This window comes from Trachemys scripta, chromosome 7, assembly GCF_013100865.1.
Source record: "Trachemys scripta elegans isolate TJP31775 chromosome 7, CAS_Tse_1.0, whole genome shotgun sequence".
Lineage (NCBI taxonomy): Eukaryota > Metazoa > Chordata > Testudines > Emydidae > Trachemys > Trachemys scripta.
This window is the reverse complement of record NC_048304.1, coordinates 118,053,510-118,065,871: the sequence shown is the minus strand read 5'-3', so window position 1 is coordinate 118,065,871 and position 12,362 is coordinate 118,053,510. Positions and strand designations below refer to the sequence as shown.

Here is a 12,362-nt window from a genome sequence, read left to right as displayed (position 1 = left end):
AGTCTGGTACAGGTTTCAGAGTAGCAGCCGTGTTAGTCTGGTACACTCATTCTTCAATAAAACCCCAATTCCGTCAACTAGTTGGGCCTAATTTTACAATTTGTGGGATCCAGTTTTGCATAATTCCTTTTACGGTAGCGGATTTGCTGGAATCTACATATGTGGCACTCAAAGATCAACTAACTCAGTTTATCAGAAATGCATTTGCAATTACTAGTCTTCAAATTAGCAACACCTTTCTGAAAAGAGGGTCAGATTCAACAATGAATCACACTGGTGGTGCCATTAAGCAAGGTGAGAGATTGTAATGGAATGCAGAGCATATATCTTTGATTGCATATAGCAATAAAAAAAAATCAGATCTTGACAATGTTACTATATTCAGACTGAGATAGATTATAATGCAGGGATTATTAATTCATTATTTGCTGTTTTATTAGGATTATGAACACTGAGAATTAGAGTTGTCAAATCTCTGGGTCCTTAACTCTCCAATCTTGTTTTTGTTGTCTTCCAACCATCCCTCAATCCCAGGTATGTATTTACCTTCATTTCTAGACCTCAGTTTACCAGCATCACTGACACAAACCTGCTATCTCACTGCTTGCTGCTCTGTGTTTGACATCAGCAATTTTGAATTTAGAAAGGAAGATTATGGAAAACTTCATATGCCTTTAAAGAAATGTCAAGCTATCTGCTCGGTGGTTTTGTCCCTCATTTTGAGTCTCTCTCACATTTGAAATTTAGCTTCACGAACTGGGGCCAGCTTAAGGACTTTGCTTTGGGAAGGATTATTTTGCGGTTAATGCACTGGTCCAGCACCCAGCTCTCATAGATTTCCATGTGTAACCACAGACGAGTCACTTAAACTCTCTGTGCTTCAGTTCCCCATCTCTCAAATGCAGCTAACAGCACTTCCTTTCTCTCATCCTTTGTCAGTATCATCTATGTAGACTGTAAGCTCTTTGAGGCAAAGATTCTCTTTCAAGGGGCACGTACAGCACCTAACACAATAGGGCCTTTATGCGCTATGATTATACTAATAAACACAACAGGTGGTCATGGAAACCTGGCTGAGCACGTATCTCTTCCCTTTAAAATAGGTAGCGCTCAAAGGAGCAATGTTTATTTATTTGACTAAGCCTTTTTAAAGCGGTTTTTTAATTATATTCTTAATAAAGGCACGCTGGGTCTTTTAAGAGGCAGCATTTTATTCTTGAATAGTGTACCCTGGATACTGCACATGTGGGAGCTCTTACCTGTATTTACAGTTAAGCTTTGTTCTGACCCTTTTCTCTAGCAGGAGCCAAGTGCCAGCGCGTCTGACATACAAAGGAAAAGTTTCTCATTGTTTCCCAAGAACAAGCAGAAACAAAGAGTCTTGGATTGTGGGGGAAAGAATAAAATAATTTAAAGGAAATAGTCCAAAATAAAAGGAAAGAGACCAGTTGCTCTGAGAGGGCTGATAAAAAAGCCCAGAACAATGGAAGAAATAGCCAGAGAGATTAACAAGGGGGAGGAGGGGAGAGACAATACAGCAGCAGGAGGTAATGATGGAAGGTACAAGAGGGAGGCAGAATGGGGGAGGGGAGTTTCCTACCTAAACCAGGGTGGTTTTTGGCTTGCTCAACCACTTCCCTTTACAAGAATCCAACCCGCTTCTCTCTTCTCACTTTGAGCACCTGCTAATCGCAAAATAAAGGAACCACACCAATGCCTCAAACCAAACTGAAAACAGCCGGGGTCCAGTTCTGCAGCCCTTACGTGACTAACCCCATGCACGCAATAAGTTACAGGATCAGGTCCTGTATTGCTGACATATTCCTAAATGTGAGAGGGGTGTTATAGGAAAGAGTCTCAGTCATTTAACACTGTAACCATGGGCTTTGTCAGATGGCTGGGATGGGATGGGCTGGGGAATGGGGCAGTCATGCTCCCTCCTGTCCCCCTCACTTTTCTCTTGTGGTTCCATCCTGAAAGTAGAGAAGATGTCCTGTGACTGGTTTCCCCCCTTCTTGGGCAGGGGAAGTCCTTCTTTTCCTCTTCCATTGTGTTCTGTGGAGGTGAATAAGGAAGGATTAGTTGGAGAGGGTGAGTTCTCTTGCCTGGTCTCCGAAATTTCCCAGCTTCACACCCACTGACTGGTTCAATCAGGGGGAGTAAATGTTAAAGGGGAAGTCTTTCCAAGATCCACTCTCTACAGCTGAGATTCCCTGAGGGGGAGGAAGAGTGATCCATGGCTAAAGCCCAGGCCTGGGAGGCAGGAAATGTGGGTTCTGATCACGCTGAGTCTTAGACTTCCTGTGCCTGAGACTTCACCTCTCTGTTAGATTCCCCACTTGCAAAATGGTGATACTAGTTACCTACCCCTCAGGGGTGGGGGTGAGGCTGTTCTTTGAGACTGCAGGGTAGAAGGTGCTATGGGAATACAAAGCATGCCTACATTCAAGCTGCTAGAGGTAGCAGGGGCATATAGGCTCTACCCACCCATCAGAGACTTTCATCATCATTGGTACCATCTGATTGGCTGTTTTGTCTCATTATGAGACTGGCTGTTTGGGGGGATGTCGGGGTGGATGGAGAAATCTGGGGCATGTGGAGAGATTACAAGAGGCAGGGGAAAGGGGTACTATAAAAAATAATAATAGCATGTACCTAATGCCACCTCAAACATTTTCTTTGCACGTTGTCTGTCTACTTTGTAAAATCTATCTTCTCTACATATCAAGAACTTCTGGTATGACGTAGGTCAAAGGACCAATTGAATATTGGAGCCTTCCCCCTTAAGCTTCATTCTGAATACATTCCTGATACCTGGAGGCTACCTGGTAACAAGACAGTGTTGTTTCAATGTGCAGCTTTGAACGATTGATATGCGGCTTGGTGATGTGGCTGACCTCACAGCTAACAAACAACTGGCATTCCGCAGAAGGGGGATGCCTGAAAAATTCAAATCCATTTCGGCTGACTTTTCAGAGGTATATGACTAATACAGACCCCCTGGAGATAGATATATCGCTTCCCCTCCTGTCCCTTTATCATAATCCTCTTTACTTATTTGGTGTGTTAGGATGAATCATGTACTTTGGTATATTTGTAGTATTTGAAAAAATTAAGGTAGATTATCATTTATTATCTATTTAAATTGTAAGCAATTTGGGTTAGGGACAGCATCTTCAGTATGTTCTGGGAGCTGCCTGGAACACTTTTGAGGCATCAGCTAAATAATGACATATATACATAATGTTTTGAATTAGTGTCAGTAGGATCTTTAGTGGCTGCTGTAGTTTGGCTCTGAGCTGATGTTTTCGTGTATCGGTTGTGCCTACCTTTCAGGTATTGCCAGTGTCCATTTGGTCATCTTACAAAACATATGTACAATGAAAAAAATGTCACACCAGATGCCCTAAGTGGTATTTATTATTTGTATTGGGGTAGTGTCTAGAGGTCCCAATTAGGTGCTAGTCAGTGGTTCTCAACCTGCGGCCCAGTCAGCCCCCAGCTGCGGCCCATGCGACATCCTCGGGGCCGTACAAGTAGCATTGAATGCGGCCCACATAACACATTGTGGGCCTAAATAGGTTGAGAACCACCGTGCTAGATACTCCCCACACCCATACTCTCTCAGAGGGTATGATCTAAGTACATAATGATTCTTACAGCGTCCACAAGCATACTAAGTAATTTGCAGAGCGTAAAATAGGTCCCCTGCCTTGAAGAGTTTATAATCTAGAATTTAGATGCGATATAAGCTATAAGTAAGAGTAACAAGCAAAAGAGGGGTGAGGTTAATGTATTTCAGGACATATTCCCACATGTTGTACCCACCCCCACACCATCTCCTCCCTCTTTAAAACCAATTACCATTGCAAACCTCTCCTAATTCTCCTTGACTGTTACCCTGTGTTTTGCCAGACTGTGCTGTATTTTAGGCCTTGTCTACACTGGGGATCTGGCTAAAAGCAAGGCAGGCAGACAAATCTGCTCTTCTCACTGGGGTAATGTACTAGAACTTGGGGTAAAGTGCAAGTGCAAATTCTAGCAGTTTTGCCTCTGCTTTAGGGCTCTGCACTGATGGCTGTAACCAGGGCCCGTCCGCACTGTGGACATGGCCTTGCCTGTGTTTCCTGTCGATTGACATCCCTGTTTGCCTCTTGAATCAGAAGACGAGCTAAGGTTTGAAAACCAACCCCATGAGGTAGCTGCAGCCCTTTGAAGCCTCCGCCTTCCCTGTGGGCCAGATTCTAAGAAAGGTGAGCAACCTCTGGCCTTCCTCTTCCTCCTCCCCCATCACGCTTCCTTGCTTTCATTACTAAGGCAACGGGGCCCGCGGTGATGAGTGAGTGAGTGAGCTGAAGAAGGCTGATGACTGGAGAATTTTTGAGGCGTTCTTCAACTTCCTCTGTTCGGGTCTGACTAACTCTTTACCAAACAGCGCCTCTGCCTTCCCCTCTTCCTCCCCCCAGGCGCTGCTCACGTGGGTGTGTGTGTGGGGAGGGGCTCGCTTCCCTCCCTCACCCCACCTTAGTGGCCGCGGCCCCAGCGCGGAGGGGGCGGGGGTTGCCCATATTTAGAACGCTGGTGACGTCACGCTCCTTATATGGGCAGTGCCGTCAGGAGCCGGCGTTCCATTCAGATAAATTTCCTCCCCGGCGAACGGAATCCCCTGCTGCTTCGGTGGAAATGCAACGGCGGAGCGGGGCGCGCCGCAGCGGCAGGCGGGGGGATTAGGGGACCCGCTGTAACCGCTCAAGCTCGCCCGTTTAAGCCCCCGGCCCCTACAGCAGAGGGGACCCCCCCCCGCTTCCTTCCCATCCTCAATTTAAGCCACGCAAAAGCGAGACCCCCGTTCAGTGCAGCCTGATCCGCCGCTGGCGACGCTCGAGGAGAGGAGCTGCGGCCGGAGACTGCGATGAAGAAGGTGACGGCCCTCGACTGCCGCCAGCTCCGGAAGCTCCTGCGGAAGGAGCCTTCCCGCAGCCTGGTGCTGGACTGCAGACCCTACCTGTCCTACTCGGCCTCCCGCCTCCGGGGCGCGCTCAATGTCAACCTCAATTCGGTCGTGATGCGCCGGGCCCGCGGCGGCCCCGTGCCCCTCAACTTCGTGGTGCCGGACGAGGCGGCCCGGACCCGGCTGCTGCTGCCGGGGGAAGGGGCGGCCGCGGCGCGCCTGGCGGCGGTGATCGTCCTGGATCAAGGCACCGGGCACTGGCAGAAGCTGAAGAAGGAGAGCACGGCGCAGATCGTCCTCAACGCGCTGCTGTCCAGCCTGCCCGAGACCGGAGCCAGGGTCTGCTTCCTGAAAGGTCAGGGGGGCGATGGGAAGGGGCGCCGGGAAACTTGGGGGGGGGGGGAGAAATCGGGGCTTAGAAAGGTAGTGAGAGGTGGGTAGACTAGAAAACAAGGGAGTGGAGTGGAGGGAGGAGAGCGCAGTGGAGCGGGAGCCCAACTCAGTTATTTCTCTATCGACAAAAATCAGATAAAAGCCTCCAGCCAGTGGAGCCAAGTAACAGCGTCGGTCCCCGCAGAGCAACATACGCCCCTGGGCTGGGGACATGAGCCATATTTTACACACGCCGAAGTTTCATTTCATTTGTTTTCCCCACCCTGCAAATCACCCCCTGGTAGACCCGGGCCTGTCTGTCCCTTGGCCACTAGACGTGAGTTAAGGGGTGGATGTTAGGGTGGCTGACCCCACCTTTAAGGAATGAGAGCTAAAGTGCGCGCCTGTGTGTGTGTGGTTCATGACCATGGAACCAGGTGGCTTCAACATGGATGTGAATTAGAGCCATCTGCAGGGTTAATGAGTCACACAGGTATGCTGGGCTGCTGCTAACCTGAACATTGCTGTTACCTGGGCAGTGTGTGCACGATTTAAATTACCTATAAGGGAATAATGGATTATTTCGCTTGGCAGTGTTGCTGAGTGTCTGAAATCCTCTAAAATGGTGGAAATTCTCAATCAGACCTGTCATAACTCCTGCGTGTAATTGAAAATCCAAGTAATCTGTTCCCGTGTGCAGCGGAGCAGAGAACACCTAAGTAATCTGTGAAAAACAGTGCTATAAAGACATCTCTGGGTTCTCTGGGGCCGCAGTAATTCACCAGCGTGAGAATCCAATGGCTGATGTCACCAATACAGTACTCCCAATGACTATTTATAGCATTTTCATTGCTGGCTTTTGTTTTTCTTTTGTGTAACGCATGGGTCATAAAACGATAAAAATGAGCAATCAGCCCTTTCTTCTGTCCGCCCTGCTCACCTTTCTCCTTCGTTTCTCCTTGTAACTCTTTTGTCCTTCTAGCCTTGCTTTTTCATTCCCTTTTTTTAAAATCCTGTCTGCCTGTGCTCTTCTCAATTGCTGTTAGTAAAGGGGAGTATGTAGGAGGGAAATCCATGTAAAGAAACAGAAGCCCTGTCCCATACGTTTTCAGTAACACTTTATCGTGTGGTCTTGCAGCTCTCAAGCTGCAATTTTCTATTCCAGAAAATAACAGAAGGTTTTATTCCTGAAAGGATTTTAAAATATAAAGTGGAAATTTAAAACCAAGAAAAAGGCTTCCATCCCTCCCAATAAACAAACAAATGACTGCAGCAATGCTGGGAAACTAGAGCATTTGTAAGTGAGGAGAGAAGTTGTAAATCATAGGTGATTGGTGTGAATTACAAACTTGAGAATATGTCCATTGATAAGCATGAAGCGTAATCTTTTAGTGACCACAGGGTAATTTGATAAGTTCTTCTGTTCACATAGTCTCAGTGCAATTTGTGCGTCATATAAGGAACAACACAACAGAGGGGAGTGTAGTTGCGTGAGATGCGGGCATATATTCCATGGTACAAGGCTGAAGAAAGGCCCCCCATCACCCGAGATGGGAATACGTAGCACTATTATATCCTCTTCCCTTGGATGAGCTCAAAGCATTTTCCAAATGCCGAGTTAAGCTTTTCAACCTCTACCTCACAGGGGTGTTAAGTGACTTGTCCAAGGTCACTCAGGGAAAGCTGGGAAAAAGAGCAAGATCTGCTGATTCTCAGTCCTGTGTTTTAACCATGAGACTATCTTTTCCCTTGTAATGCACTGCCCCTCACCTCGAAGTTGTTTGTGGGATATGTAATATATCTGAGGAAGAGTGAAATGCAGGGGTTTTATTGCAAAATGTTTTATATCCACTCCGTGTAGCAGTACTTTCCCCTTAATTAGTAAAACTACAGACTCTCTTCCCTTTTTCCCCCCCCCCCCCACCCCGTTTCATTTACAGTAAACACACTGGAAGCTTGAGTCCACCACACAGGAACGTAAAACATGGAGCAGCATTTAGGAAATGGTGTGGTTTGAAACAAGCCAGGCTGACTCAGTGGGCAGCTAGGCTGATTCAGTAAGGAGACAGACCCCTAGAAGTCACTGTGTTTCCGGGAGATGCCCTCTTCTGAAATGCCAGAGGGAAATAAGAATCACTTTTGAAACTCTCAGATCATTCATCAGAATGGTTTGATTTTTGTTTTCTGTAACATTAACATTGCTGCCTAATCCCAGGTACGGGAAATGGATCATCCTGTTTGTTGAAAGGTTTTTTTTCCTGGAAGCTGTTGCTGGCTTTGGTCGAATTGTGTTAAAAAATCATCTGACTGTGGAGTGAGGACATAAACACGAAGAGCAATAGGAGAGACCATTTCTCCCTGTCATCCTTGTTTACCATTTAAGGGGGTGGTGTGAAGAGAGGGGACACTGGCTACAGAGGGAAAGTGTGGCTAATTGGGATCTGACCCAGGGAGTTATGGTGAGATAGAGGGATGAGTCAGAACTCTTGTCAGCTAATCAGTGCCCTGTACGATTCTATAAAGAATTGCTTTTAGTACTGAGTACATCTTGCCTGTTTGGGTGTTTTTTTTTTTTGTTTTTTTTTTGTAAGCTTCCCTTAACTTGTTAGCTCTAGGTGTTCAATGTGTCAGATCTTCCATGTGTGGAGGTGCAGTTTGTGTGTGTGTGGGGGGTGTGTGTGTGTCATTGAAGGGTACAACGTTTTTACCTTCCTGTGTGGTGGACTCAAGTTTTCAATAAACCACTTACTGCTGGGTAGTGGTACTAGCTTCATATAACAAGAATTACACTAATTATTGATGAAAATAGAGATCTGTACTGTGCTTCAATGTGATGAGCAATCTAGTATTTGCAGAAATGACCTCAAGGAAGTTAGGTTGGGTGGGGAGGGGAAGGGGGGGGGGAGAGAGAGATGGAGGACCAGATGAGAAGATGACTCATTTTAAGAATGGTCTGCAAATATCTTGATCCCCAAGGCTTGCAATTAACCATTTGCCTGCTGCACACACAGTCTGCCCATGAGAAATCTGTGTCTGTTGAAAACAGATCTAGATTTCTCTTGGGCGGATTTCTATGCTTATTCAAGAGTGAAAACAACAATATGGGTCATAAATAGATATAATGGTTAAAATCTATAAATAACATAGATTCTTCCTATGCAAGGCCAGCAGGAAGACAAGGAAAACTGATCAAAACCTTGACAGAGTTTTTGGTGTTTTTGAGAGGCAGGGGGTTTGAGAGGCAATTTCAAAGCATGGTTGTGGGTGAGTTTGAGGGCTTTTAATACTTACCTAAAGAGCCAACACTATTTGCCCTGGATATTGTTTTATTAGTCCCTTGAAAGCCCTGTATTTTATTTATTTATTTGCCTCCTGACCTAGTGACTTTCACTGCATACTCACTGGCAAAGGGCTGCACTGTCTTGCAGTAGGTGGAAAGGTATACTTCTGAATTATGAATGGATGGAATTACTATCCTTCTAGGGCCTGATCTAAAGCCCATTGAAGAAAATAGAAAAAATATTGCAACTCCAGCACCCGTGTTAAGAGCAGCATGAATTTCATTCAGCATATGTCCTCTCAAACACTGCATAGTATAAAGTCTGAGACACATTTCAGAGTAGCAGCCGTGTTAGTCTGTATCCGCAAAAAGAACAGGAGTACTTGTGGCACCTTAGAGACACAGGTTAAAATCTTTATTTGGGTAGCGAATACATCCAGCTTTCTTATGCAGTCATTCAAAACCTTAGCACTTCCGTTGTTCTTGAGGAATTCCATTAATATGGTACCCTGCACTGACATAGTATATCTTCCACACATAGTAGTATTAAACAGTTACAACTCAGCTAAGCATATCTTGCATTTACACCTCTACCCCAATATAACGCGACCCGGGGTAGCAGTAATATCGGGGTAGCAGTGTATTTGGTCTAGGGGCCTTATTTACTCAAGGGCCACCCTCCTAAGGATTATTAAATTTACTGTTAAGACTTATTCTTCCTTTTTTCTTTTACTGGAAACTCACTAAAAGGTGCAATTAATAAAGTACAAAAATGGCTTTTAAATGGTTTCTGTTCCAGCTGTTGTTCACATTCACACTTGAAAGTGATGTGCAGAATATTCATGGTGGTGAAATAGATGTCAGTTTAGCTAATGACAAACTTTGAGTTACAATGTAATAATAGGATTAATTCCTTTTCATTAGCAATGCAGTGACTATAACACTATACCTAAATGGTGCAGAAAAGCTCATGTGGGGCTATCCAGTTGTCAAAGGCTATCACAGGATTTCATTAAGTTTTATGGCTGTTATTTAATGGATCGATTTCATTCAAAACGTCTTCATTAAGTCGCAATCCCTGATGATTGTGTAATTAATCATCACAGTGCAAATACCTCCTATATGCTTATACTCCTATAAAAATGCAAATATATGGAATTCATTTATGTTGTTTAGTATCAGAGGGGTAGCCGTGTTAGTCTGAATCTGTAAAAAGCAACAGAGGGTCCTGTGGCACCTTTGAGACTAACAGAAGTATTGGGAGCATAAGCTTTCGTGGGTAAGAACCTCACTTCTTCAGATGCAAGACTGTTTATGTTGTTCCAATGCATAGGTAATAATTCTCATAAAGAGGATGAAAACTATATATAGCAATCTCCTTTTCTGTCTCAAGTGCTAGAAATTCTGATCATTTATAAAACACATTAAATGTTGAGTCCTCGTGAAGTTAATATTTGCCAGATCCAACAGATTTACATTCACAAATGGTTTTAATCTGCATCCATCAGCTTATTAGCAAGTTAATAATTGTTAGCTATAGCGCAGTTTTTCTTTGAAAGCACAAAGCCTTTTTAAACAAACACTTTGACTGAATGGAGCTTTCTTTGTTACTGAACACCGCATGGGACTGGTCATTTATTCCGCAGCATTCTGATTTATTGGAAGCTTAACTTCTGAGCCAGCTTAATGTAACTAAATTTTCAGAAACTTGAAAATTCATATTTCTCTCTCTGTTTTTTCCTAGGGGGATATGAAACCTTTTACTCTCAATATCCTGAGTGCTGTGTCGATGTAAAACCCATTTCCCCAGAGAGAAATGAAATGGAGAGAAACCTCAACAGCCACTGTGAGAAGCAGAGCACCAACCACAAACCGGCTTATGATCAGGTGTGTTTAGGGGAAGTTGTGAATAATTCTCCCTGTCCCCTCCCCCACATAGACATTTTCCAGGGCTTCCTGTTATAATTGACAATTCACTCTGTTATTTTCATCTGGTGCTTCAATTAAGCTGTCAAAGAATGGGTCTGTGGTTTTTCCTGTTTTCCTGGGGTCTTAAGTGCTGAAGGCTTGAGACTAGGATTGGAGCCAACAAATACCACTTAACAGAGCAAACACATTCAAAATGATCTGACAAATGCTGTAGGGGAAGGGAAACTGGGGGTAAGGAGAACATAGCATTTGCTGCACTTCTGAGGTTCAGATCAGTTGTAGGTTATTTGTTAGGGGCTTAAAGGGAACGGCACTAGGGGAATCCTCTGTTCTCTTTGCAACGTGTTGCCTTCATCGCATGCAAAAAAAAGTCCAAAAAAATTTATAATCTAGTTACCTTAGAATCTAACTACTTATGATATAAAATATATATATAAAGTGTGTGTTACATAATAATTTCACAGCAGCCTGCTTCTGCTCCCATTAACTTCCCTGGTACAGGACTGAGCCCACAGAAAGAGCTTTCACTTATCCCAAGCAATACGAAAAAAAAATCAAAATACCATCTGTCTTATTTTTAAAAAATCCATAATTACAGATGTAGACGATAGTCTTTGTGGTATCTTGGGACAATAATATTTGTATGAATCGGATTTCTCCCCCCCCCCCCCCATTGAGAAATAACCAAATCTTGATCTGAGAAACTGCGGCCACTCTTCTGGAGGTACTGCCAGCCAAAGAAATCATGATGCCTCTTGAATTAAAGCCCCTAAGTAGATCACAAATGATAGCTGCATCTGCTATCGATCTGACTTATCTGCATACCACTACTATGCAAACAGACCTGGGTACTAGTAAAAAAGCCATTGTAGTGTGAATCGCAATCCACATGTCAAATAAAGAGCCCTTCCAAATACTGCTCAGTAGTACCTTGTACTAGTGTTTTCAAAACAAGGAAAACCACAAACCAACATAACTAGCACAAATATTCTATTTTGTTGACTTTCTCATTACACTGGCAGGTACATCAGTCAGCAAAAGGACACTTTCCTTTTCAAAATCCTTAAGCAGCAAATGTCACTTTAGGGGACTTAAATCTTAAAGCAGGGGCAGGAAAAGAACTGCCACATGTATTATCAGCCATTAAGGACTTGTGCATCTATCTACCTTTCTTTGATCTCCAACACCTTTCACTCCTCTGTATCCAGGGCTGGCTCTAGGCACCAGCTTACCAAGCAGGTGCTTGGGGCAGCCACACCAGAGAGGGGCGGCACGTCCGGCTCTTCGGCGGCAATTCGGCAGTGGGTCCCTCACTCCAGCTCGGAGCAAAGGACCTCCTGCCGAAGTGCCGCAGATCGCGATCGCGGCTTTTTTGTTTGGTTTTTTGGGGGGGGGGCGGTGGCCGTTTGGGGCGGCAAAAACCCTGGAGCCGGCCCTCCCTGTATCAGTGGTTCTCGACCAGGGGTACATGTACCCCTGCGGGTACACAGAGGGCTTTCAGGGGGTACCTCAATTCATCTAGATATTTGCCTAGTTTTACAACAGGCTACATAAAAAGCACTAGTGAAGTCAGTACAAACTAAAATTTCATACAGACGATGACTTGTTTATGACCTATATACTATAAACTGAAATATAAGTACAATATTTATGTTCCAGTTGATTTATTTTGTAATTCTGTGGTAAAAATGAGAAAGTAAGCAATGTTTCAGTAATAGTGTACTGTGACACTTCTTCTTTGTATTTTTATGTCTGATTTTGTAAGCAAGCAGTTTTTAAGTGAGGTGAAATTTGGGGGTATGCAAGACAAATCAGACTCCTGAAAGGGGT

General features: G+C 44.5%; 1 protein-coding gene across 7 annotated transcripts in view; it reads left to right on the top strand.

Annotated features, from left to right (window-relative positions):
* DUSP5 (dual specificity phosphatase 5) overlaps positions 1 to 12,362 on the top strand; it is a 29,994-nt gene that overhangs the window by 9,735 nt on the left and 7,897 nt on the right. The window contains exons 2-4 of one of the 7 annotated variants that reach the window (XM_034776476.1): positions 441 to 534; positions 4,063 to 5,306; positions 10,348 to 10,490. In XM_034776476.1, the coding sequence (XP_034632367.1) occupies positions 4,913 to 5,306; positions 10,348 to 10,490 (537 nt within the window). In that variant the 5' untranslated portion in view covers positions 441 to 534; positions 4,063 to 4,912. Of the gene's footprint in view, positions 1 to 440; positions 535 to 2,018; positions 5,307 to 10,347; positions 10,491 to 12,362 lie in introns of those variants that run through there. The other 6 variants (XM_034776474.1, XM_034776471.1, XM_034776475.1 and 3 more) reach the window with 6 other exon arrangements.